This window comes from Ictidomys tridecemlineatus, chromosome 1 (genome assembly GCF_052094955.1).
Source record: "Ictidomys tridecemlineatus isolate mIctTri1 chromosome 1, mIctTri1.hap1, whole genome shotgun sequence".
Taxonomy (NCBI): Eukaryota; Metazoa; Chordata; class Mammalia; order Rodentia; family Sciuridae; genus Ictidomys; species Ictidomys tridecemlineatus.
The window spans coordinates 180,774,301-180,798,224 of record NC_135477.1 but is presented as its reverse complement, the minus strand read 5'-3'; the positions used below and the strand labels follow the sequence as shown (position 1 = coordinate 180,798,224).

Genomic DNA, 23,924 nt, shown 5'->3' with positions numbered 1-23,924 from the left:
CCCAACCTGGGGACTCCCCTGTTGATGGTGGGAGCAGTGCAGCTCGAGCCTCTCATCACAGTCTGTCCCAACAGGAGGACTTGGGGGACAAAGTTTCTGAGGAGTTCTCAAGCGCACAACACTCTAAGTGGGAGGGAAGAACAAGCCATCAGGTGCTGGGTGCTGCTTGGACTCCCAGTGCAGGTCACAGGCTTCAAGGATGATTGTCTTAGGGGAGTGAAGTGTTGGAGCTGGGATTTGAACCCTGGATTGTCTGGACTTCACGGCCCACTTCCCTTTGCCTCATTTCTACTCTGGAGTAGATAGTGAAGTTTCTAAGTCATGGGGCCAAGTGGGGAGGTGGGTAAAGGAGCCCAGGAGTGGGGGTGAGGGCTGGCCACCTGGAAGTCTGTCATCTCCCTGCTGGCTTAGGGGTTCCTTAGGGCAGAAGGGTGTTGGTGGCATTGGATTCCATGTCCTGGGGCTAGGTCCAGTGCCTGGCCCACTGGAGGGTCACCATTAAGAGTTTGGTGTTAAACCGGACAGCTCGTGGCCAGGGTGGAAGAGGTGGAAGGAGAAAGGGTCAGGTTTGGGTGGAGGAATTGGTGTGTGCTCATTTTGGCTTTTCTCATGGCTGGTGCCTTTGTACCCTCCTGCAAGACCCCAACCAGACACCACCTCTCTGCGGGTCCTCCAAAGCCAAGCACCCCAAGTCCATCTCCACCATGGCCCTGGCTGCTACCAGTACTGAGCTTGCTGGGTGTCCTGCTCACTAGCTGAGGGCAGAGGCTGGGTCTCCTTCTCTGATTTATCTCTCTGGGTGACTGAATGAGTCCAGGACCTGAATGACTTCCAGGTCCCTGGGCTGGCTTTGAGGGGGTCATGCCTGGCCTGGAGGCTGGCAGTGGCATGACTGGCCCACTGGTCGGAAGGCTGGGTCAGACCAAGGTGAAGGGCAGGAGGGGGAGGGAGGAGGGACCCCCTCCCACACGTGGGGCTGCTGGGGGTGCAGAGGACATTCGAGCAGCCACAGTCAGTGCAGTGTGCTGAGGACTAGGCAGTCCCCGTGGACAGTGGACAAGCACTTGTGTGGCTTTCCGGGGACCTCCAACTTGACTTGATCTCCCACGGTTCCTTCCCCCACCCATCAGCCATTTTCCCCATTTTGTGCTATATGACTCTCCTTCCTTCCTGACAGATTTCTCTACTAAATTTGACTTCGTTTCAACACTTTTGTTGGGAAAATTACATTAAGATGGATGTTGCAGGTACCCTTTATGGTTTATTTATTGTGATACTGTTTGTATCTCACGCTTATAAATAACTTATGTTATAGCTTTTGTTTGTGGAAATGTAACTTACATATTTTATTACGCTTTCTGTAAACCTCAAAAAGAATCTTGTCAAGGAAGCGCTCTTATCAGCAATCCAAACTACGGGACGTAAAAACCGACACTAACATTATTTTTTAATATGCCAAGGAGGCAGGTTACTCTTGCTGTAGTTGGAAAGGTTTGCTGTCATCGTAAACTTGCACCTCAATAAAACATTAAGAAGTCTCAGGAACGATTTTATAAAGTTCAGGGAGGAGGATGAATCGGTGGCAGAACCCACAGACACAACACAAAGGGCCCAGGCACTGGACAGGCCTCTCTGAGTGCTCGTCTCATCAGGAGCCAGGTCCCAGCAGTTCCATGTCGACACCCAACTCTCCCATTCTGACAAACTCTCCCAGTTTTGAAGGACCTGGCTCAAGGGATTAGAGTAGAAAAGAAACACGAATTTGTTTTGTTTCAGGTACCAGGGATTGAACTCAGGGGCACCCAACCACTGAGGCATATCCCCAGCCCTATTTTGCTTAGCATCTTGCTTTTGCTGAGGCTGGCTTTGAACTTGCAATCCTCCTGGCTCAGTCTTTTGAGCTGCTGGGATCACAGGCATGAGCCTTGGCGTCCTACTGAGGTTCTGACTTTGAATCCTGCCTTGTCCATTTTTTCTAATCATTGTGATCTTCAGTGGGTCTTTTATTCATCCTCTTCTAAGATGGGGATGATAATCCTTGACATTCTTATTGGGAAGCATTAAATGAGATAGAAACATGTGGCTAGGGGCCCCACCACCCTAGCTTCATGGTGTATCTAAGCAATCAGGGCCAGGGTAAGGAGGTCCAGGGGGCCAAGAGGACTCTTTGGGCCACTCGGGTCATTATGCAGTGCAGGGACCCTATGTTCCTGTCTCGTCTTAGAAGGTCTGGATGGCCCTGCACGGCAACACAGAGAGCATCGCCAGGTGCTGAAGTCAGCATGGGAGGAGGCAACAGGCCAGGCTGAGAGCCCTTCTGGAGCACAGGCCTGATCTGGAGCCCATGCTGTCCCAACAGCACATCTGCTTTACCCTAGCACCCTTTCAGAGGTGGCCGTGTCACTATAGGCCTGTGGTTGGCTGGTGGGGTTGTGAGCAGTTCTCCCTGGGGCTGAGTACGAGACGTCAGTCACCTTGGTGCTTCCACATGGGTCTGTAGGTCTCTGCCCAGGAGTCCCTTCTGTCCCCAACCAAGGCAGACTCTCCAGGCTTGGGGGGGCACAGACCTAGACCAGCTTCCTGTGGGCTGTGTCCACCCACTACTGCCCCACTTCCTTTTCTTCCATTAGGATCAGAATGGAATTTGGCCCTCCGTGGAAAATGAACCTTCCTTCCCAGTTTGAAGGGAGAAACCTGTGGTTCAAACTCCACCCGTGTAGCCAGGGCCTGGTGGGAGCCATGGCAGACGGCTCTGAACAGGTTTCCAGGGACCAGAGCCTGCCTTTGTGAGCCCTTTCCTGGGCCTGGCTGAACCCAGTGACCAGGTGATAAAAGGCCTCCAGTGAAGGGAGATGGCAGGCTGGGAGCGTCCATGGAGGATCTGGCTCCTGCCAGCAGGCCGGAGAGCGGGAGGCATGGCTGATAACCCTCACGCGGCCCCCAAGAGAACCGGAGCCAGGGAACCAGCCACTGATTCCTGACTTGCAGGAACTGTGAGGCAATAAAAATTATTTTAAAACACTAAGTTCTTGAGTAATTTGTTATTTAACAACAGAAAATTTGAAAAGCAAATGGAAATGGGCCTAAATATGAAGTGGGTCTGTTCACCGTTAGAAGAGGCCAGGGATTCCTTTGGGGTGAGGCAGATCTGGGTTCAGGTTCTGCTTGTGTGACTTCTGTAATCCACAAACGATCTCTGAGCCTCAGTTTCTATGTCTGCACAGTGGGGCCAAAGCTGCCACCTTTATAGGCTGTGACAAGGACTAAGGGAGACGCATCAAGGGCTCCCCAAGTGTGTCCCCTTGCTGTGCACACTGCCCACGTGTGCTCCGCAAGCCACTGCTCCAAGCTCAGAACCATGACCAGGCCCTGCTGATGTCAGTGGTGGGAGCGGCCCCCCCAAGGCCAAGTAGAAAGCCCTCCTCACCTGCCATGGAACCCCCAGGACCCAGCAGTGTGGTAAAGAGAAGCGAGTGCACATTATCATTTTCTTGTGAACATTTTAATGCAAACAATATAGTGCTTTTGGATCCCAGACATTTGTAAAGAAAACAGTGCTGAATGGGATGAGGCTTCTAGGATGCATCTTTGTGGGACTAGTGCAGTTACAAGCCTCCAAGAAACAGGAATCCTTGTCAACTTCTCTTGACCGCTGAGGTTTAGAGAGTCCAGAATTCGCCTTCTCAAGGAAAACAGAGTAAGGCCTGGGCTTCCTTATCCATCAAACACTGGAAGGAATCCCACCAGTAACAGTTTTCCGACTTCCTCCACAGGGAAGACGAACACTTTGAGTTAAACGTGGACTACTGCGGTGTCATATGACAGGCCTGTTGCAAAGCTCAACTACCAAGAAAGGTTGAGACATACTAGTCTAGAAATGAGATTACAACAGGAGCCTGTGGATGACTGCTTGCTCAACAGTAAGGCCAACCTTTCATGTCTTATCAGAAACAAAGGGCACTGTATTTATTATAAGCCTGAACCACGGACAGAGCAGTGAGACACAAACACCATCTGACAGTGGCGAGCTCAAATTAATAGCCTGGTTGCGCAGCGGCAGGCTGAGCAGGCCCTCTGCACCTCTGGGCTGGACTGAGTCGCAGTCCCCCAGCAGTGCGGGTCTGTGTGTGAAGGGATGGGAACAGGTGTGGCCCGCAAAACCTCAACTGTAGCACCTAGAACTGTTTTGGGCGGCCCAAGAAAGTAGAGCTGCTCCAAATATTATATTTGAGTTCCTTGAGCTTCTCTTAAAAACTAAACGGAGCCAGAAGGCTAGGTGCTGCTGGACTGGAACTTCTTCCCGGGCCTACCAGACTCCTCCTGAAGAGCCCCCTGCAGCCTGCAGTCGCACAGCTTAACTCTAAACTCAACCACTCAGATGCGTGCTAGTGATGGCAGGCGTTGTTTGTGAGTCATTTAATTGTGTTAGTGTCTCTCAGCTCTATTGGAGGCTGCGGGGGGCAGAGCCTGCAGCTCCCGGGGGAGGCTCCTTCCAAATGCCCACAGCCCAGAGTCCCCAAAGCGGCTTCTTGTAGACACAAAGCAAATACTAATTTCACAGGTTCAAGTGGCATTTGTCTCAATGCAGGATCCGCACTGAAGTCTGCATCACCAACACTCTGACGGCCTTGACTGTAGAACCACCGCTGAATGCAAGGCTAGGCAAACCTGGGTTATTAGGCTCTTTGGTTAAATATCGTTCTATACCCTTGCAGAGCACTGTGAGGGCGGAGAACGCTCTCGGCAGAAAGACTGAACATGTTTTGCTTTGTCAGAGCAAAGACTGAATTTACACTGTGTGTGTACTGTTATAAATTTGTGTAATTAGGCGAGACTTATAAAAAGGTAGGGAGTCTATCATTTGTTTTGAAAACCAGATCCCCCTGGGCCAGCCAGCGCTGCTGTCCTGGTAGACTGCTTGGCATCCGGCAGGACTCGGGTCAGCTCATCATGTCCAGGCTGCATGGTTCTGTGTGGCCATCGCAGCGCAGGGCCTCTGCCACATCTCTTCTGAAGACAGAGAGGTTCTGGGTGAACCTGCAGAGAGAAGCAGCAGTCAGAAGGAGGCTCCCTGTGCTGCTGGCTCCGCCCAGCTACCCCCTGCCATCGTTGCTCCACCAGCAGCACCTACCCCTGATCCTGCTGGAAAACAAGGGCTGCCGCCAGACCCACTGACGGCTGGGCGGCGTGTGTTGTCTGTGGTCCTACTATTCAAAACATTTGTTAAAAACCCAACTCCATAGAGCGGCAGAGAATATAAAGAAAGGGCCGAAAGTTTAGGTGCCAGGAGCTGGACGGAGCTTACACAGGAACGCACGTAATCACAAGTCTCTCCACAGGTAGGTGAGTACCCCCAGTTTACAGAAGGGAACCTGAAAGCGGTGGTTGAAAAAGAGGGGGCCCTGGGTTGACTGCCTGGGTTCAAACCCAGGCTCCCCCTCCGCGAGCTGGGGGACCCTGGGGGAATGCCTGATGTCTCCTCTTGGTGCCCAGTATGAGAGCTACTTGGAGGGACTGTAGAGCTGAGGATTTAGCGAGCTGGCTGAGGCAATGTCCCCAAGACCCCAACACAGCGGCAGGTCTGAGGAAAACTCCCTGCAAAGGCCTGTTCTCCTGAACCCAAGGGCTGCCCAATGCCACTCCAGAGCAGCTCAGGGCTGCTCCAAGTTCCTGGTCCAGGCGAAGGAGCCTCCCCAGAAAAGAGCCTCTTTTCATCAGCTCTCCCGGTGCAGCGCAAGGCCGGGGGACAGGTCACACGTCCCACCTGACCTGGCCCTGTGTTACTGAGGCCAGGCTGGTGGCCACAGTGCACTGCTGGCGGATGACTAAGGACAGGCACTCCAAGGCCACAATCATGAAGGTGGCGCAGGCAGCTTTCCTCTGAACACACTCTCTTCCCCTCTCAAGGGCTGCTGTCCATGTCTTCCACCAGAGGGCCAGCCCCAGGACCACCTGGTGCTGACGGGCACGGCCCAGTCTGCACGCAGCAGCCCAGTCAAGGTTTGTGAACTAAACGAATGAACGAATGGGCACGTGCAGCCTTGGCGGTGGGTTCAGCTCCTCCTATTTAGATCTCACTGGCAAGGAGAGGCAGAGGAGGGAACCTACAACTGCCGCAGGTCACCTGCCCAAGTTCCACCGTTACTACATCCTGCCACTTAAGCCCCAGAGTCGATGGTCATGGGCCCCATTTTACCGGCCTTTGCCACATGGCCTACAGGGGCAGGGATCACATTTAACTGGGGTCTGCGGTCTGGCCTCGGGGCCTGTGCTTGTTCCAGCCCTAGGAAGCCTCCCCTCATCCTCCTGGCAGCTTTGAGCTCTCCTGTTCAACTTTCCAATTACAGTTATTTTTCGTCTCTCTCCTGTTGGGTTAGAAACTAAAGTCAAGGGCTGTTTTCATTCATCTCTGCATCTTTGTGATTCCCAGCACTTTGTTTGGAAGAAAGCAAACAGCAGTCACGTGCTCTGAAGGGAACTGAGCTGGCTCAGGGTCACCAGGTGTAACAGAAAACCCATGTCAACATGTGTGTTAAGTTAAGCACAGTGTCATGATTCTCAACAAGCCTGTCATCGGCCTCTCTGAGATGCCCTGCTGGGCAGTGCTCACCTGTCTCTGTTCTTGATGGACAAGTTCTGCTCCACTCCCTCCATCAAGTTCCTGAAGCACTGGGCAAGGACTTCCTGCTTGGGGAGAGGCTGGCTGTTTATCAGACTTGCTCGAAGTTCACTGAAATGCTGTGGAAGACAGAAGCACATCAGGGCTGTCACCCTGAGCTGTGTGGGAGGGCCAGGACCACTCGGATCCTTTCGGCCTGCTAAGCTCAAGAGTTTTCGTCTGGGTCTGTATTAAAATCTAACCCTGAGAGCAAACCTTGGCACAGACACATTTCCAGGTGGGGACAGCACTGTCCCTGCTCACAAAAATCTCTGTCTCTTGCTGGGGGGCTGGGGATGCGGCTCAGTGGCAGAGTGTCTGCCTGGCTTGGGAGGTCCTGGTCAATTCCCAGCACCACAAAACAATGACAAACTCTGCTGGCCTCATTTTTCCATTGTCGCTGCTCAGGCTGAGCCCTTGACCGCTCTGGGGAGACTGACCCAGTCTTCCCCAGCTCATCTCCAGGCATCACAGAGGGGCTGAGAGGAAGGGCCCAGGCTGAGAGGAAGACCTTAGTCACAAGCACTTTGGGTGACCTGGGTGACTGAAGGAAGGGCCAAGGGTCTCCCCTCAGGCCTTATTATCCTCTGGCTACAGAGAATCACTGCTCCAACGCCTTGGGGCTGTGTTCCAAGTCTCTGTGCTTGTGCATTAGAATGGGTGTGCTCGGCTGAGGCAGGGGATTGGAGGCTTTGCTGAGCTCTAGGAGAGACTACTGGCACTAAGGAAAACAATCTGTCTAACCCTCTTACAAATATCTACCCAGCCCCTTCTTCTCTGTCCCGGGTCTGTAGGCTTTTATACAAACAGCTCGGAGGCCGAGCACAGCTCCTGATCATTGCAAAGGGCGTAATTTCAGCACAAAGACCACGTTTTGCCAGGCATGTGTTCACCCTCCCAAGCCCAAGCAGCATGGTATTTAATTTCCATCATACATTAAAACAGCTCACATCAGAAACACACATAATTAATATGTAGTCAGACTAATACTTAAATACTATATATCAGAGGCATCACACTCAAACCACAATGCCTTCCTGAACAAGATCGGGAATGCACAAAACTACTTATTTTTCCCTCTTATAATGATGCAGTGACTCACACCAAATAGAAAATTATTAGTTTTTCATCCCAAACCATGAAATATTGCCTCCATCAGTAAAGTATAATATTGTGATGTCATAAGCTTTTTCTAAACACTGAATTTGCCCTTATTCCCTCTCAATCATTTTAAAAGAACTGCTCTCTTTTATAGAGCTTGGATTTAAATCACAATAACACTGAGGGAAGATGAATGACAGTGCTATTGAATGTGGCTAAAATTGGCTGCTTCAGCACAGGTGAATGATGGGACAGCTCTGCTCTTTTTGATATATTTTCTTCTTCTATTAGTTTCCTTCCAAGGCTGAGATTTTAGTTTGAATTTTAATGTATGCGGCTGCCTCTAATCTCCTGCTCCTTTCCCCAGTACTGTCTTATTGTATGGACAATTCATTCTCCCAAGAAGTAATGTACTGTTCCCACTGACTGTGGGGAGCAGGTGGGTTCAGGAGGAAGCTGGAGTGGCAGGAGGTGGCCCAGGGAGGCCGTGCGCTTCAGAGCTGCAGACTGCGTTCCCTGACCAAGGGCGCGGGCTCTATGAACACATCTCTGCTGCCACCACCCAGGGCACTGGGATCCTAGGTTTAAGAGGGCCCAGGCCCAGGAGGCAAAGGGGCTAATGCTCAGATTTCCCCTGGGATGAGAGAGGGAAGGGGAGGTGACCTGAAGCACTCCTGAGCAAACCATCCACCTCACTCACAGGGTGCCTCTGTTCAACTGAAGACCCAAGGCCTCTGGGGAAGGCCCTCCTGGGGGCAGAGGGCTTGCTATGAGCTGTCAAGGTCCTAGCACACTCAGATGGCTCTGCTCCTGCCCTTACTGTCACAGCTAAGCCTGGAGGATGGCTTTCCTCTCCTCCCAGGGACTACCCCCAACCCCCATGGACCTCCTGTAGCCACACTCACCTTCTCATTGAGCAGGATAAGCCCCAGGAGAGGCCTGGATACCGACCACTGGTTCCGACAGTCTTCAAAGACAATGGTGTTCATGAGGACAGACATCATCTACAAGACAGAGTCCCACAGGCCTTTAATGAACTCCATCTTGCTAGAGCCAGAAGGCTCTTCCTGGCCAGATAGCTTTGACTCCAGGTGCCTAGGAGGCTGCCTGTAGGAACTCTTGGCAAAACCCCTGCCTGTGAGCAAGTCTCCACCACCAAAAGCTTACTGAGGGTCTTCTGGGAGGGCAGAAATCAGGCCACGGAGCCAAGAGGGTCAGTCTCTGCTTCTCAACCCTGATACACAGGCCTAACTCACCTCTCATTTCACCTAACAGGTCATGTTATGGACAGGTGATGTTTTTCCATAGCCCCTCTCGGGGACAGAAGAATGGGACACATTCCATCTGACCTTGGAATGTCATGTTTCCTGCTGGCTCAGCCTGCTAACGCTTCTTAACCCTTCTTCCTTTGGGGTTCTCCACTCTCCATTTTCTCCTACACACACACACACACACACACACACACATCCATTCTCTTCTATGCAAAGTCTGAGAGACACTCGAGAGGTGGAGAGAAGAATGGTGTCTCCACAACCCCTGCACCCAAGGGCGCGACCCCCATGGGGAAGGCTGCCCAGATAGACAATAGGAACCAGGCGGGGCAAAGTGCTGTGGCCTGCAGAGGGAGGCTGCCTGTGGGGGGGGGGGCTCCAGGGTGGAGGCAGCCTTTAAGGAGGTCATCATCAATGTGTCTAAGCAGAGAAAGAAGTAAAAAGCAGGAGCACTGGACTGAGCACAATGGCTTCTGTGATGGCGAGGGATTCGTGTACCGGGAGGAGGAGAGGCAAGCAGAAGTGAGACCTGGGGTCAGGCTGGAAGACCATGTAGAGAAGCTGAACTTCACCCAGATCTGTGGGTAAGACAGGTCCCCCTGCAGATGTGCAAAACATGCTCTTAGAGGTGACCCTGCAGAGAAGCCCGGGGAGACAGTCCGGGCATCACGTAGAGCTGACCACAGTCCTTGCTTCTCCAGCTCTGTCTCCCTTGGGCCCTTCTGCTCCCACAGCTCTAGATCTCTTTTTCCCAAAGGGGTAGGGAAAGTGGCAATTAGGTGGCAAGGCAACCACATCTGGGCTTTGGTGACTTGGCTTCCTTTGAAATACTGGCTTCTGACTTCTGGAACTTTCTGCAATTCGATCTTCTCTGTGATCTTGTGTCTCAGCATTGTTAACTCTGAAGAGGGAAGCAGTGATCCAGCACAAGGAGGCTGAGGATCAAGAGGCAGTTGGGATAAGATGTAACACAAGGAGTGAGCAGCACTGTTCATAGCCCAGGAGTGTCTCTGAAGCCCTCGGCGGCGCCAGCCACAACACACCACCACTGTCGTTAGGCGGGCTGCACGTGCCGCTGCCACTCCAGACTGCTGTGTGTCCAGTCTCCTGGAGAGAGGCTGGGGCCCGAGCCCGCACGCCCATCAGGATTTGCAGATGCCACGTTTCCGTGCACAGCTAACAACCACCCAGTCACAGAACCACAAATTAAATTGACAAGCAAAACTAACAGATCCGTGGAGACAGTCTAAAATATTATGGGCTTCACAATCTGAAGGCAGAATGGATATTTTAATGGAGAAGATTAAAGTTGGAGGCACCAAATTCCTCCAGTAACTGACAAAGCATCCTGAAGCGATGTGCCAATTACTTTATATGGGCCTCCCGTGGATTCATTTGTCTGAATGCATGTATTTATGTCTGTAATAAGTAAGGGGATGTTTGAATAAAATACTTTTCTAAAAATAAAGTTGGCTAAAATGGATGATTTTTCCCCCTTTTTTTACTTTTCTGGAAATATGTAAACTAGCAAGCAATCTATGTGAATGGCATTGACGTGGCAGCCCTTTCCAGAATTATTTTTCTAATAATTCTCAAGTTATGGGGGAAAACTCCTTTGGAATCTGGGTTCTCTGATTTCCCCCCACATGGAAGAACTCTGCATGTAGAAGGGCCCTCTGAGGTGCTGTGCAGTCCCCATGGGAGGCCTCTGTGGCTAAGGACATGACAGAGGGGACACGGAATGGAGAGCTCGCTGGGCAACTCTGCACCTGCCCACCCCACCCCAGGCCTCTCAATCTCAAGCACAGGAAGGGCCATGAGAGCTGGAGTGACATCTCCCAACTTCTGCAGGTATGGCTGGGATGGTGGGATGGCCACTTCAGGTCTGCCCAGCCCTGGCAACGTTTCCTGGGGCCTCCGTCCAAACCGCACGCCTTACCCGTTGCTGTTATCCTAGGCAGCAGCTTGGCCAAAGCGCGGGCACCAGTGAAGGAAGGGGAGCTGTGTGGCTTAGTCTGCTCAAGAAAACCACTCTACGCACACCTGGGGAGCCTCCTCCTTTGTCCTCAGGGGCTCTGGCAGGAGTCTGTAGGAAACTTCTCCATGAACAGAGACCAACATGATGAGGCATGCACAGCTTTGCATCAGTCAGAATTCAGCCCAAGTATGGCTCTGCCATGTTGCATGTGACACGTGGCATTGGGAGAGTTTCTGAGTTTTTATATCCTTACATATAAAACAAGGACTCTGACAACATCTTTGAAGGCTGCTCTGAGCACTGACTTCCTTTCTCTCTAGTCAGCATTTTTCAATGAGCCTGTCACAGAGTAGGCATTCTACATGACGCTCCCTTACTACAACTGCAGCTACCCCTCTGGCCTCGTCCACTGGGATCTGTGGCTCCTGTCTTGGTTAGGGGTAGATCCACGGGATTTCCGCCTCCTCACAATGAGCCAGCCTCACTGTGAACTGCAGGCAGCAGTCTAGAAAGCATCCCTATTTGCCCATGTAACAGTGTGGATTCTGAATGACAGTGACTCTCTTCTTTAAACCTGTAATCACCTACAAAGCAATGTTCTGTATACACCTGCTCCACCCCCAACTCCTCTCTGGCTCGACCCTAGTGAGCCAGAAGGCAGGGGCAAAAGCCACTGGGTGGACTTCCCTTCCCCACTGGGTGGACTTCCACCAGGCCACACTTTGTCCACAGCAAGAATGACGAAATGTTCTCCCTTCCAATGCGTCCTGCTCCCTCTCCTGCTGACACAGAATAAGTGAAGCTGTGCTTTGAACAAGCTGTGAAGTTGGCTTTACTGCCACAGCATGTACTTTCCTCAGGAAGGCGAGGCTCATGGGGCCTAGGGAAGGATGGCTGCGGAGAAGTGAGCAGAGGCAGGGGGAGCAGAAGAGAACAGAGAAGGCGGCCTTGAGCACATGCTGGGGGATGGCTGCTCAGGGGCAGAGACCAGTGGCTGGGACACCAGGACTTTCTCACCGCGTCCCTAGTGCCTAATCTGGCATCTGACACACATCAGAGGCTTAAGAATAGCTAGCTACTAAATGAAATGGTGAATACATAAACGGACAAATGAAAAATTGAGAAAGGATGAACGACTTATCAAGCTAAGGCATGAACAGCTAAAGAGCCGGCCTGGGCACTGCAGAAGATGGAGACGCTCTGGCCTCCATCTGGGATTGGAACTGGAAACGGTGAAATGTCTGAACAGGTATGCTGCTCATTTCCGAGACTCGTGCTTTGTGTGCAGAGCCTGAAAACTCTTCTGAGCCATGTCGTCCCTAGAGCAAGCAGCTCCCAGGGAGAGAGTTTCTGTTGGGGCTTTCAGGTCACCAAGGCCAAAAGCTGAGTACGGCCACCTTCTCTAAGGACAAGAACTTCTGTAAGAGTCAGCTGTGCCTAAAGAGTTTTTGACCCTCTACTGATCATGAAAGCTGTCATCTGTGGAGTCTGAGCCCTGACTTCCTTTCTATCTAGTCAGGATTTGTGGGGTGTTGGGCGCTGTTGCTAGTCCTTCACTCACCCTGGGAAGGAAGCACCATCTCCCCCTTCACAGACAAGGGTCTGAAGGCTCCTGCAGGAGTAGCTTGCTCAAGCAGCTGCAGCTACCAGAATGTGGGTCCCTCACACTCGTCCGCTGCCTGCCACCTCAGTGGTGAGACCAGTGGTGATGGAGGCCCACCGTCTCTGGGGGTAATGATGATGTGGGATGAAGGCTCCCTCCTGGACACGGTTACTCTTCCACTTTCATAGACATGTGGCCAGGTGGACCTCCTCTACACAGCCACTGCGCCACCTGCCAATGAGCCAGGCAGCTGCTGCAATTCCTGCGATTAGAATCCAGGGCCATGGCTGCTGGAGAGCTCTCAGCAGACCTTCCTGCCTCCCACCTAAAGCTGTTACAAATTTGGTTAACATATTTTCAGACTCTCCAGGTGAAGAGCAGCAGACTTAAATTAATAGACTGTCTCTGGAAAATGGTTCATTGAACATCTTTATAAAAATAATGATTTCCCTCCCACCAATGGTACCACATACGCAGCAATTCAACACCACAGAAAACATCGGTAAGTTAAGCTAATTTCTTCTGAGCTATACACTCCCTATAAAGTGAATACTGCCCATTATTAATTTTCTTTCTTTCTTTTTTTTTTTAAAGAGAGAGTGAGAGAGGGGAGAGAGAGAGAGAGAGAGAGAGAGAGAGAGAGAGAGAGAGAGAGAGAGAATTTTTAATATTTATTTTTTAGTTCTCGGTGGACACAACATCTTTGTTGGTATGTGGTGCTGAGGATCGAACCCGGGCCGAACGCATGCCAGGCGAGCGCGCTACCGCTTGAGCCACATCCCCAGCCCCCCATTATTAATTTTCAAGCTGAATAATGTGACTAAATATATTCCGTAAAGTTGGAAAAAATAGGTGAGACAATCACAACTCCTCTTTTCTGTACCATACAGACAACACTGAGCCTGAAGGGGCGACGTCAACACGGTCCTACAGGGGATGAGTCTCAGTGTGCGACGGATGCTACAGCTCTCCCCACCTCTGCCCAGACTCAGTGCTTAGAGCTGCTTCATGTTTTGTTGTATTAAAAATTTCTTGCCTGTTGATCAGAGAAATGGAAAATGGGACTGGAAAATGGCCAGAGTAATCTGCTTTGTCCAAAGGGCGGAGAAAGAGGCTCTGGTTTAGGTAGAGGAAAGACAGACCAAAGAAAAGATGAAAGATCAAATTAAAAGCCTTCTGTGGCTAGACCTTGGTGAGTGGGAGGCAGAATGGACAGGAGGACCAGGGCCATGCCAGGGGAAGTATGCGCTGCAGATGAGGCCCTTCCATCTGAAATCCCGTGTAGTGACCATATTCTGTGCCTCTGCCCAAGAGAGACTGTCCTTGCTTTTGAGGCAATGAAGTGGTGGGTTTAAGCGCAGCCAATAAGAAGGGAATCAACTCTCAGAGCTGCTTCTGTCTCAGGAATCCTCTGACCCCCTTGGAGGCCAGTGGTGGTGGCTCTGACAGCAGTGCCACACAATACAGTGGCCTGGGTGGTGCAGCAGGACCTGGAGAGGCAGAGGACTGCCCCCATCTCCACAGCACTTTCCCTAGAGCTCAATGCTGGGGTTGGAGGTTGGGGACTGGGTGAGTCTGATGCCACCGTAGAGGAGAAGCTCCCAGGTCCAATGCTGCAGAAGTCAGGAAGTTTCTGTCATTATCAAGCTGCTCCCAAGGCCTTGTGCACAGCTAATATTGAAATGTGATCCCGCTCAAATTAGATACCAGTCATCTTTGGGGAAAAGGAATCAATTGTTCTCTTCGTCTGCTGTCTACCTGGCTGATGTTAGGGAATGCTATGAAGAATGAATGTTATGGACAAATACCACATATTTAGTTATGTTTTCCTGCCTGGATTAACTAGGCTCCACCATCTAAGTTACATCAGATTTTAAAATATCGGTACATATTAAGCACGTTCCCACATGTTCACAGTGTCTGCGCAGCCTCCGAGTAGAAGTATTTAGCATTTTAAATGAAAAAGAAATGAAAGATGAGGTGAGCCTCTCTTTTTAAAGAAACATGGCTGCTGTCAGTCCATCCTCCTCTCCCCTGGAATCACTTGGGGGCCCTGCCTGCATGGCGCTGCCCAGTGTCAGCTTGGCTCTAATGTGAGAATCGAGGGCTGCTCCCTCCCAGGTGCCCTGGCCTGGTATGCAGGGGCCTGGGCCTGCCTGTGTCCATGTCTGCACCAGCTACACCCTGCCACCTCCTCCTTCCTCTGAGTGATAAATTGCCCCTTCCACTCAATATAAAATCTAAGGAAAAACACAACCCAGTTTTGCTGTTCTTTCAGTTTTCTCCATTACCAACTTTACCCCTAGTTCTCAAAACATTTATTTTAATCATGGTTTATTGAGGAAAGAATTACCTGCCAGTCTCCCAGCTTGTAAGAAAGAAGATAAAGTCAGAATGGAACTTCAGGATTAATTAATTGAGAGGACTCTGTGTAACGTGCCTATTCTGAATGTTACAGCACATCACAATGAAAACAGTTTTATTTTCTAGGGGTGAGATAAATTATAATAAATAATTCATTTCAGTGGCAGAGATGTACTGCAGAGCAGAGCAACAAAACTGACTGCACCACACTGTGAGCTTCGTTCTTGAATCTTCATTATCCATTTGAAACTTTTTACGAGTGGTAAATCATATTTCAAGTGGCTGCAGATCTCATAAAGCAGCTTGCTGCATTAAAATAAACCAGAAAACCTGGGACTGGAAGGCTACAGGGTTTGCCACTCAGCACTCTTTGGGACAAACTCTTTCTCACTCCTAGTCTGCCAACATCAAACAGAACACTTTTCATTTTGATGTCAAAATTAAGCACGATTTGTCCAAAATGCCCTCCAAATTTCCTTTGGGTAGGAATGTTGACGAAACCTCTATGTTGTGGAATAGCTTTCTACTCCAAGACTGTTTTCCCCTAATTTTTATTCAAGTGATGCTGTGCTGCCTAAACGACAGAGTCACATTCTAGAACCTTCAGCCTCAGAGGGTTTCTGAACTAGCAGATGTGTGCAAGCTTGAGAGAGACCAGCACAAGTACCAGTGCTATGTCTAAAAGGACCAGTCTGTGCACAGAAGAGGTGACAGTTGAGTCTTAAAAAGGTACACAAAAACCAGGTGTGGTGGTGCATGCCTATTCTCCTAGAGACTTGGGAGACTGAGGCAGGAGGATCACAAGTTTGAGGCCAGCCTCAACAACTTAGGGGGACCCTATCTTAAAGTAAGAATGATAATAAAAGGGTTGGGGATAGATACAGCTTAGTATTAGAGAACCTCTGGGTTTAATCTCCAGTCCAAAAAAACCAAACCAAAACCAAACCAAACAAACAAAAACACCCCAAGGCATTCAGCCTTACACAGGAAGGAGGATATATTAGGAAGAGGAAGTAAAATGAGAAAAGGCCCAGGAGACCCAGACATGTTTAAGGAATGAATAACCCTTAAACAGGAGGCTTTGGAGCAGCAGAGAATAGACTGAAGGGTGAAGGGAGAAGACTGGGCAGGTCCAGGCTATGAACAGGCTTGTATGCCTTGGGTCTGAGAAGGACACCCAGAGCAGCAGCCTTCAAAGGATTTTTAAGGGTCAGGTGGGATGATGAGGTCCGCCATTTAGAAAATGAGGCATTGATGAGAATGTGACTCCAGGTCAGCCCTGGAGCCCGCCAGATACCACAGCCACAGTTCAGTGTGCAAGGGATGAGGACTGGCCGGATCCTTGAGGATACACCCTGTCCTCCCCTCAGTGAATTCCTTCTAAGACATACAATGACACTGCAGCTGCAGACAGATCTGGAATGTCAAGAGTGCCCAGTGAAAGGAGGGCCTCAGAAATGCCACCCACAGTGGAGGGTCCCATTGCTCAGTGGTCCAACAGGCAATAGGTCAACTGTGGGATCACCTGGCAAAGGAAGGGAGCCGCTCAGGGCACGTGCGCAGACCCTGGCAGCACTGGCCACGCCCACAGACACTAATGATGGGGAAGCTGGGACTGCGGCCATCCACGTCAAGGCTGCAGTGGCCAACATCCAGGAGTCCCATCCACCCCAGACCACATGCAGGCGGGCCCCTCCTGCACAAAGACACCATCCCCAGGGAGGAGGGTCCAGGCTTCACTGCTTCTGTCACATCATTTCCCCTGACTTCCTGAAGGGACGTGGGTAAATGGACCTAAAAATATTCATCAGCCACCAATGGAGGATTCTTTTACTTATATTCAAAATGTTTTTGTGGAGAGAAAAGAAGTATTTTTGTCGACAATTCATTGGGCCCCTCAAAAGCATTTTCCATTAAGGTGTTCACATTTAAACCACAGGGGAGGGCATGTTGCCATCCAGGCTGGAGTTTGTCTAAATGGCCACAAAAGTGCTGGCCAAGAGGCTGGGAAGATGATTCAAAGAAGCTACTTAGATGTGGAAGTTCTTTTCCCTTAATAAATATGTTTGGGGCCCAAGGAACGAAGCAGACCGAGAGAGCAGGAGTAGATCCTTGCTCCTGCAGGTTTTCAGACACACACTGTGTGCTTTAGCCAGGCTCCATGTCAGACCCTGGTGATATACAGGTGATGGGGCCTCACAGTGCCATCCCTGGGAGCCACAGTACAGCAACAATGACAGGACAGTGTCATAAGTTCCATAAACAGAGGCCAGCACAGGAGGCCCCGAGGCCAGAGGGGCAGGGATAGGCAGGGAAGGCTTTGCAGAGAGGGAGACACGATCTGCCGTGGAGAACAGGTGAAGTCTGACTGGTGGTCAGGTGGAAGCAGGGCAGGTGAGTGAAAGGTCTGGCAATGGACTGGGAAGGCTGAGCAGCCCTGTGCCCTGGACAGGGTGTGGGAGCGCTGCTGGGAGCCAAGGCCACTGATCTGGGCGGCTGGTCCCTGTGCTAGAGAACCAGGTTTTATCCTGCACGAAGTGAGGTCACGGAACTATGCCAGTCTTTCTGGCAGTGAGGCAGTGCTGGGCTGCGGTCTGACCGTCCCTGAGGTCTAGGCCATCTGAGTTCTCCCCAGAAGCAGCACATCATGTGCCTGGCTCCTGCTCCTGCCGTGCTGGCCCTGTGGCCCATACCTTGAGGAATTACACCGCCACTGTTCCCATGGCCTACAGCACAGCTTCAGTGTCCCCCGTCAGAAATGGTTCTCCTTGTCAGGAAGCTTTTTATTGATGTTCAGCCTCTGCTTTCCCTTTCTTAATATTCTCCCATTATGCCAATATGCCACCGTGCCATGCTAAGTAATTCCCTTTCCTCCTTGGCATGTACATCTTCCAAGTATTTATAGACTTATCCAGTGCACCATTTAGTTGTCACTTAGGCAAGCTATACATATTTAGCTTCTTTAATCTGGCCCCATAAGCCAGCCCTTCCATTCTCCTAAATCACTTGAGGTACTTTCCTCCAGATGCCTGTCAATTTGTTTCCGGCCTCTGTCTAATGCACGGGCTGAGGAAATGACAGGGTGCACAGGGGGAGGGGCGGGCTCCCTCTTGGGATGAGTCCTTCAGTTACTTAGGTGGGACTTTTCTAGTTGCCACACTGGGCTGGGCCTCTGGGGACTATGAATCTCTTGTAATCCAAAAGGTCACCTTCCCTGTGCACATCTCAAGTCCGCCCTATCAATTGCCAGCTCCTCTCAGGTGTCAGGTGCACACTTGTGACACGCACCACGGAGCACCTGTCTGTGCTGGGAATGCTCCCTTTCCCCCTTCTTTCCGCCCACTTTTCATTTCTCAGGCTTATTCACCGCTCAAAGAATCACTGCCCTCCTACCCTGTGTCCAGCCCCACTGGGACAGAGGGGAACAGAAGGTGGCCCTGGCCTCATGGAGCTGTTGGAGCCTGGGTAGACACTGCCCTCTCCCTGCCACCCACCAGCTCGCTTCCTTGCAGACTGCAGGGTCGCAGAGAAAGCATCCCGAAAGCACTTATCTCTAATGGATGCTCTCGGTGCCCTGAGTGCACTTCTCTGTTCCATCTAAAGTGAGATGCCACGCTAAGTGCGGCGTCCACAGAGCTCTGGCTAGGCCCTCCTTCCTGGTGGCTTGCCTTGGGGCCCAAGAGATTCTTCTCCAGGCACTTTCCATCCTTGGTAGTTTACTGGATGCTGTCCCTTCACAGGACTTTCATCAAGTATGCATGGACCAGAATGTTTTCCTCCTCCACGGTACCACTCCCTGTCCGCCCAGGGAGCGACGGACAGGGAGAGAGCACACAGGGAGGCTCAATCACAGTCCTGGGGAATCTGGGCAGGAGCCCACAGCAGCAGACAGCTCAGCCGTCCGACTGGGCCAGTTCCATGGAGCCCATGGACTCCACGATAGCCATGGTAAGCTTCAAAGAGGTGAAGTAATGAGTCCAAGGACACAGTCAGAAGTGGCCTGACTGGAATTCAGTCTGCATGCTAGATGCAGAACCCATCTGCTCTGACCACTGTGAAACCAAGCTCTCGACACACACAGAGTATTTCCATTAAAACCTTTGGAGAGGACTGAGGATGTGGCTCAAGCAGTAGCGTGCTTGCCTGGCATGTGTGCGGCCTGGGTTCGATCCTCAGCACCACATACAAAAGCAAAAACAAAAAAACCAAAGATGTTGTGTCCGATGAAAACTAAAAAACAAACAAACAAACAAAAACAAACCTTTGGAGGGAGGACTGAACTTTAGCAGTCTGAGAGCACTCAGTTGCTCTTCTCCTCAGCATGACATACACACAGAACAAACAAGCAAGAGTTCTGGGGTGCAAAGCACGAGGCAGCTTAACTCCTGAGAGGTTCAGAGAACCGAGTTCTACCCTGTTCTTCACATCAGATCACACCAAAGAGGTCCTTCTTGCACGCCCCTAACTCACAGCCCCTCTGTGGTGACTGCACGCTTAACTTTCTAAGAGCTGAGAAAGAAATGAATGTGAAGGTCAGATTCTCATGTCCGGCATAAAAATATACTTTGGGAATCACATGATTTGCTCTGCAGGTTATCTGAAAAACCAGTCATAATTGCAAAATGAACAAACTATGTCATCATGAAGCCAATCCTCACATTATACTGTGCCCTTCCTTCAAAACCTCAAGGGCTTCTCTTAGCATTCACAATGCCAGTAAGAGATATGAAGGCAGGAGAAATCTTGCCATTTACTGTCCTGCTGTCTCCCTTGGTGGGGTGAAGGGGTAGGAAAAAATGCCAGGAAGCAGGGGTAGGGTGGCCTAGGGAGCTTGGTGTGGTGAATACTGTGAGTCTAGAGACAGAGTCCTCGGTGATAATGTCAATGAGTCTGCTTTCTGTCACTGTGAGGAGACACCCAAGGCAAGCCATGTGTGGAGAAAACAGGTTTCATTTAGATTACAGTTTTGGGTATCTGGTGGGTGACATTATTATGGCGGGAATGCACACAGAGGAAGGAGCACACTTGAGTCAGGAGCAGGCAGCAGGGGAACCAGGCCTGCTCCTTTGTAACAATCTCTGCAAACTGCATCTTGCCCCCAGCAGCCACAGAAGCTCCACTAGGTCCCACCTCCCAACATCCACCCTGGGGACCTTTGTGGAGACACAGACCACAGCCCTAGGCACCACTCTTTAGTGGCTGTTGAGACTTTGGGCAAGTTATTTCCCCCTTGAGCCTGCATAGTGCTCCCATGCACTTAGGGCTGATGAACTTAGAGTCTCGAGTTCTGAAACCCCATGTTGACCTTATCTGTCCACCAGGCTGCTAGAGATCTGGAAGAGGTATTAGACACGAAGACCTCCTGTGAATGGGAAGAATCACCAGGTTTACCTCCTTCTTGCATGCCAGACATATGCAGAAGGACTAAATGAGACAAAAGTCACTCTGGGGTCAAGACTGGAGCCACTCTGCACACACCCCAGGCCATGGTGTGAACAGAGAATGCTTGTCACAGAAAAAACCTCAGCAAAGGCTGGACATGTGGGTGGGGCCACAGCAGCAGCCAGGACTTTCAAAGTCAAGTCATCTTGTGAAGAAGTCTAGGGCTGCGACTCTTCTGGAGGGGACACTTTTCACATATAGGTACAAAAGTGGGCATTTTCCTTTCGAGAAAAAGAAAAAAAGGTAAAGTAAAAAAGAAAAGGTGCCTGCTGCCTGCTTCTCACTTCACAAGTGAAGGCTCGTTTTGCGTGTGACTGAGCGACTCTCTCTCCCTGGCTCACTCTGTTCACGCTCCCTTGAGCATCTACACTTTGAGCAGGAGATATCTCCAAGCCCTGGGTTTTGATATCAGGGTGGCCTCTGAACCCACAGCCAGGAATGCCTCTCAAGGGCTCAGAAGTGCAGCTGTGGCGGTTGCAGTCGTTCTAGTCTCTTCCCTGGGCTGTCCTCTCAGCACGGTGGTTCTTTCTTCTCCCCTTGCAGACCAGCTGCCTCTGAGAGTATGGTAGGGAACGGCTGCCCCATTGCTCATGAGTTCTCAACCGAAGTGAGGACCAAGGGATGACGAGCACCTAAGTGCCAGCTGCTAAATCTCGGGAGAAAGGACGGAGGATGTGGCTCAGTGGTGGAGAGCTTGTCTAGCATGTGTGAGGCCCTGGGTTCCGTCCCTGGCACCAAAGGGAGGGAGGAATCATTGACGAAGGGCTCTGCTCAGGGCTTGGTCAAGTCTTGCTCCTCAGAGAAAGGAACTCTAGGCTCAGTGAGGGATCTGTGAATCACACTTCCTCCTGCCACTCTCCCACCCCAAGCAGCCCTACTCCCACGCCATCTAGAAGAATGGCACAGAGGGGACATAAATCCCAGGTTCTGCTGCTTATTGGCTGTATGTGCTGAGGGAGTTACCTGACTTCTCAGAGCCTTAATTATAATATTTCGATTATAAAATAGACAAAAATACCTCACAAAGTCGAGAACCTTGACTACAAATGTGCGCATGCACCCGGCACCCAGCACCTAGCACCACGGAGCTGGCTCACGTAGTACTCTCCTTCCTTCTCCACATCAGGCGCCACCACCTTCTTCCTTCTGTGCTGCCTTTCGGGTCCAGGAACAAAGGCTGCGCAGGGTGGCGTGAAGTCTTGATCTTGAGGAAGGTGCCAAGAGGGCTGCCTGCTTTCCAGGGGCGGCTCCTAACCTGATCTGTGGGACACCCCTACAGGTGAGATGGGTGGGAGGCAGGACATGATCCTGTCCTATACCTCCTTCTCGGGGTAGAAAGACTGCACCTGGGTCAAAACCTGGGCGTGCAACTGAAACCCCAGATGACCAGTTTGTGGATTTTGGATAAATGTCGCTGCCAGTGCCACAGCAGCACAAAAGTGCAGATGTCCTCTCTAGTACTTTCTTTCTCTGAGAAACGAACACCACCACGATGACGACAAAAACCATCAGAACTCACTGTCCCTGCATGTCGGCAGGCAGACAGAAGTCTCCCTTCCAAACAGCCTGCTGAACCTTTGCAGAGGTGGTGTCAGAATCTCATCATGGAAAATTCCTAAAGCAATGTTTCGGGTGCAGAAGTTTTTAAAAAGGACACATCTATTGGACTCCTTTTAGTCTTGCTTTACGATGACAACCACTTATGCCAACCGTTGTTGGTGAAGAGCGGAGAATCATTCTGCTTGCTGTGGCCACACGGGTGACAGGCTCTGAGAGCTCTGCCTTTCCCGCTTAGGAAACACTCTCTACCTGCTCTGCACGCGTGTGAGGAGAAGGCAGAACCATTGTTCCCTTTTTACAACTCCTTGGCTATTCTGAGAACATTTGCTCTAGACTAACAGCAAACTGACTGTGCTAAACTGTAGATAAAAGAACGATGACAGATTGCAGTCACTTTAATTCATAAAGAAAACATTTGGAGCCCCTGGGAACACCAAATCTAGCCACTGGCACCCAGTGATTTCATGCCAAGTCCAAACTCCGTCATGTTTTTCAGTTTAAAGACAAAGGCTAATGGATATGTGACTTATTTATTCCAAATTCTACTTTATGAGGAGCTGTTTTTTTAAGTGCATTGGAAAACATTATAATTCCCCTATTCTATAAACACACAGATATAATTGTAAAATGACATCATTCTGTTTTCATTTAATTACCCCTGAAAATCTTTCTATTTAATATTCATTACTCAAAAGCTAATTTAAAAGAGAAAGAGATGCGACTTATTCAAAAAGATGTACTGTCATTCACAGCAATAGTTATCTAATATACAGAAGTTAATAAAGCAGATTAATCTACAAGTCCCTTTAAGCCATTCTTGAGTTTTGAACAACTGCCTCTTTGACCTTTCACCTTCATGCTGTGCACCAGTAGCAGGTGCCAGCTGTACAGAAATTATGGCTGCCGCGTTTGGACGCAAAATCTTTTCTTACTTTGCTTCTGACCAGCAGCTGACCCTGTAGGAGTGATTGTTTCTGGTGGCGGCCTAAAGGCTACATAAACCAGTAGCAGATCAACAAAAGGCTACATACACCAGCTGCCTTGCCTAAGGGTACCATCCTGGGCTGACACCTCCACTCCTTCTCCAGCGTCCCAAATTGCTCCTTGTTTGTTTCTAAACATGCATTTCATCCTTGTTGTGTGAGGGGCCAGGGTAGGAGAAAACCCCCCAAAACAACAACAAAAAACCCCTCCCTTCCCTCGAACTTGACTTTTGAGTATTCCATGTCAAACTGTGCCATTATAATGCTAATCTAGGCCTGATTTAGCAACTTTAATAAGAGGCTAAACCCTCTTATAATTAGATAATAAAATTTTATTATGTATTTTAATATTAAAAGTCTTAAAATCAAACTCTTCAAATCATACAGTGGTACAAAAACTAAGGTACTTAAATATCATGGCCCCAGAAAATGGAAACCTGAAAAAGCACATTGCGGCTAATTTCTTATCTTAGAAATGTAAACATGGAATTCCTATGTGGTGCAGTGAAAGCTCCACACTCTTAATTATGTGCAGGGAAGAATGAATCTATTCAAGTATGAAGCACACTGTACCATTTCCAGCAACAGCCTGAGATGGCTTTGACAGTTATTTCTTGGATACAAATTACACAAGTATAAAAACAATCCCCATAATGATTAAATGCAGTTATGTACATAAGAGAATACCAGTGCAAATGGTAACATATTTAAATGGTTTTCCTTCATTAAAAAAATTATATATGATATTAAACCATCAATCACTGCTGAGGCACAGGAGTTTAAATGTATTGTCACTGGCTGAAATAAATGACTTGGAGACTGGATTCTGGCTCACTCAATATGGTGTCTCTGCTGTTGCCTAGCCACCCAACTCTCTGCTGGCTTGGGCTACATCTGGTGGATCCCACCCCTTTCAATTAATAAGGCTAGTCATGCTACCAATGGATTACATCCTTACACTGTG

At 50.1% G+C, this 23,924-nt stretch overlaps 1 protein-coding gene across 6 annotated transcripts in view; it reads right to left on the bottom strand.

The window, feature by feature from the left end:
• Positions 1 to 3,486: 3,486 nt before the first annotated feature.
• The window catches only part of Ranbp17 (RAN binding protein 17), a 285,238-nt gene continuing 264,800 nt past the window's right edge, over positions 3,487 to 23,924 (bottom strand). For 5 of the 6 annotated variants that reach the window (XM_078052377.1, XM_078052392.1, XM_078052386.1 and 2 more), the window contains 3 exons: positions 8,665 to 8,763; positions 6,611 to 6,738; positions 3,487 to 5,037 (listed from right to left, as the gene is read on the bottom strand). In XM_078052377.1, the coding sequence (XP_077908503.1) occupies positions 4,941 to 5,037; positions 6,611 to 6,738; positions 8,665 to 8,763 (324 nt within the window). In that variant the 3' untranslated portion in view covers positions 3,487 to 4,940. Of the gene's footprint in view, positions 5,038 to 6,610; positions 6,739 to 8,664; positions 8,764 to 23,924 lie in introns of those variants that run through there. The other variant, XR_013440033.1, reaches the window with a different exon arrangement.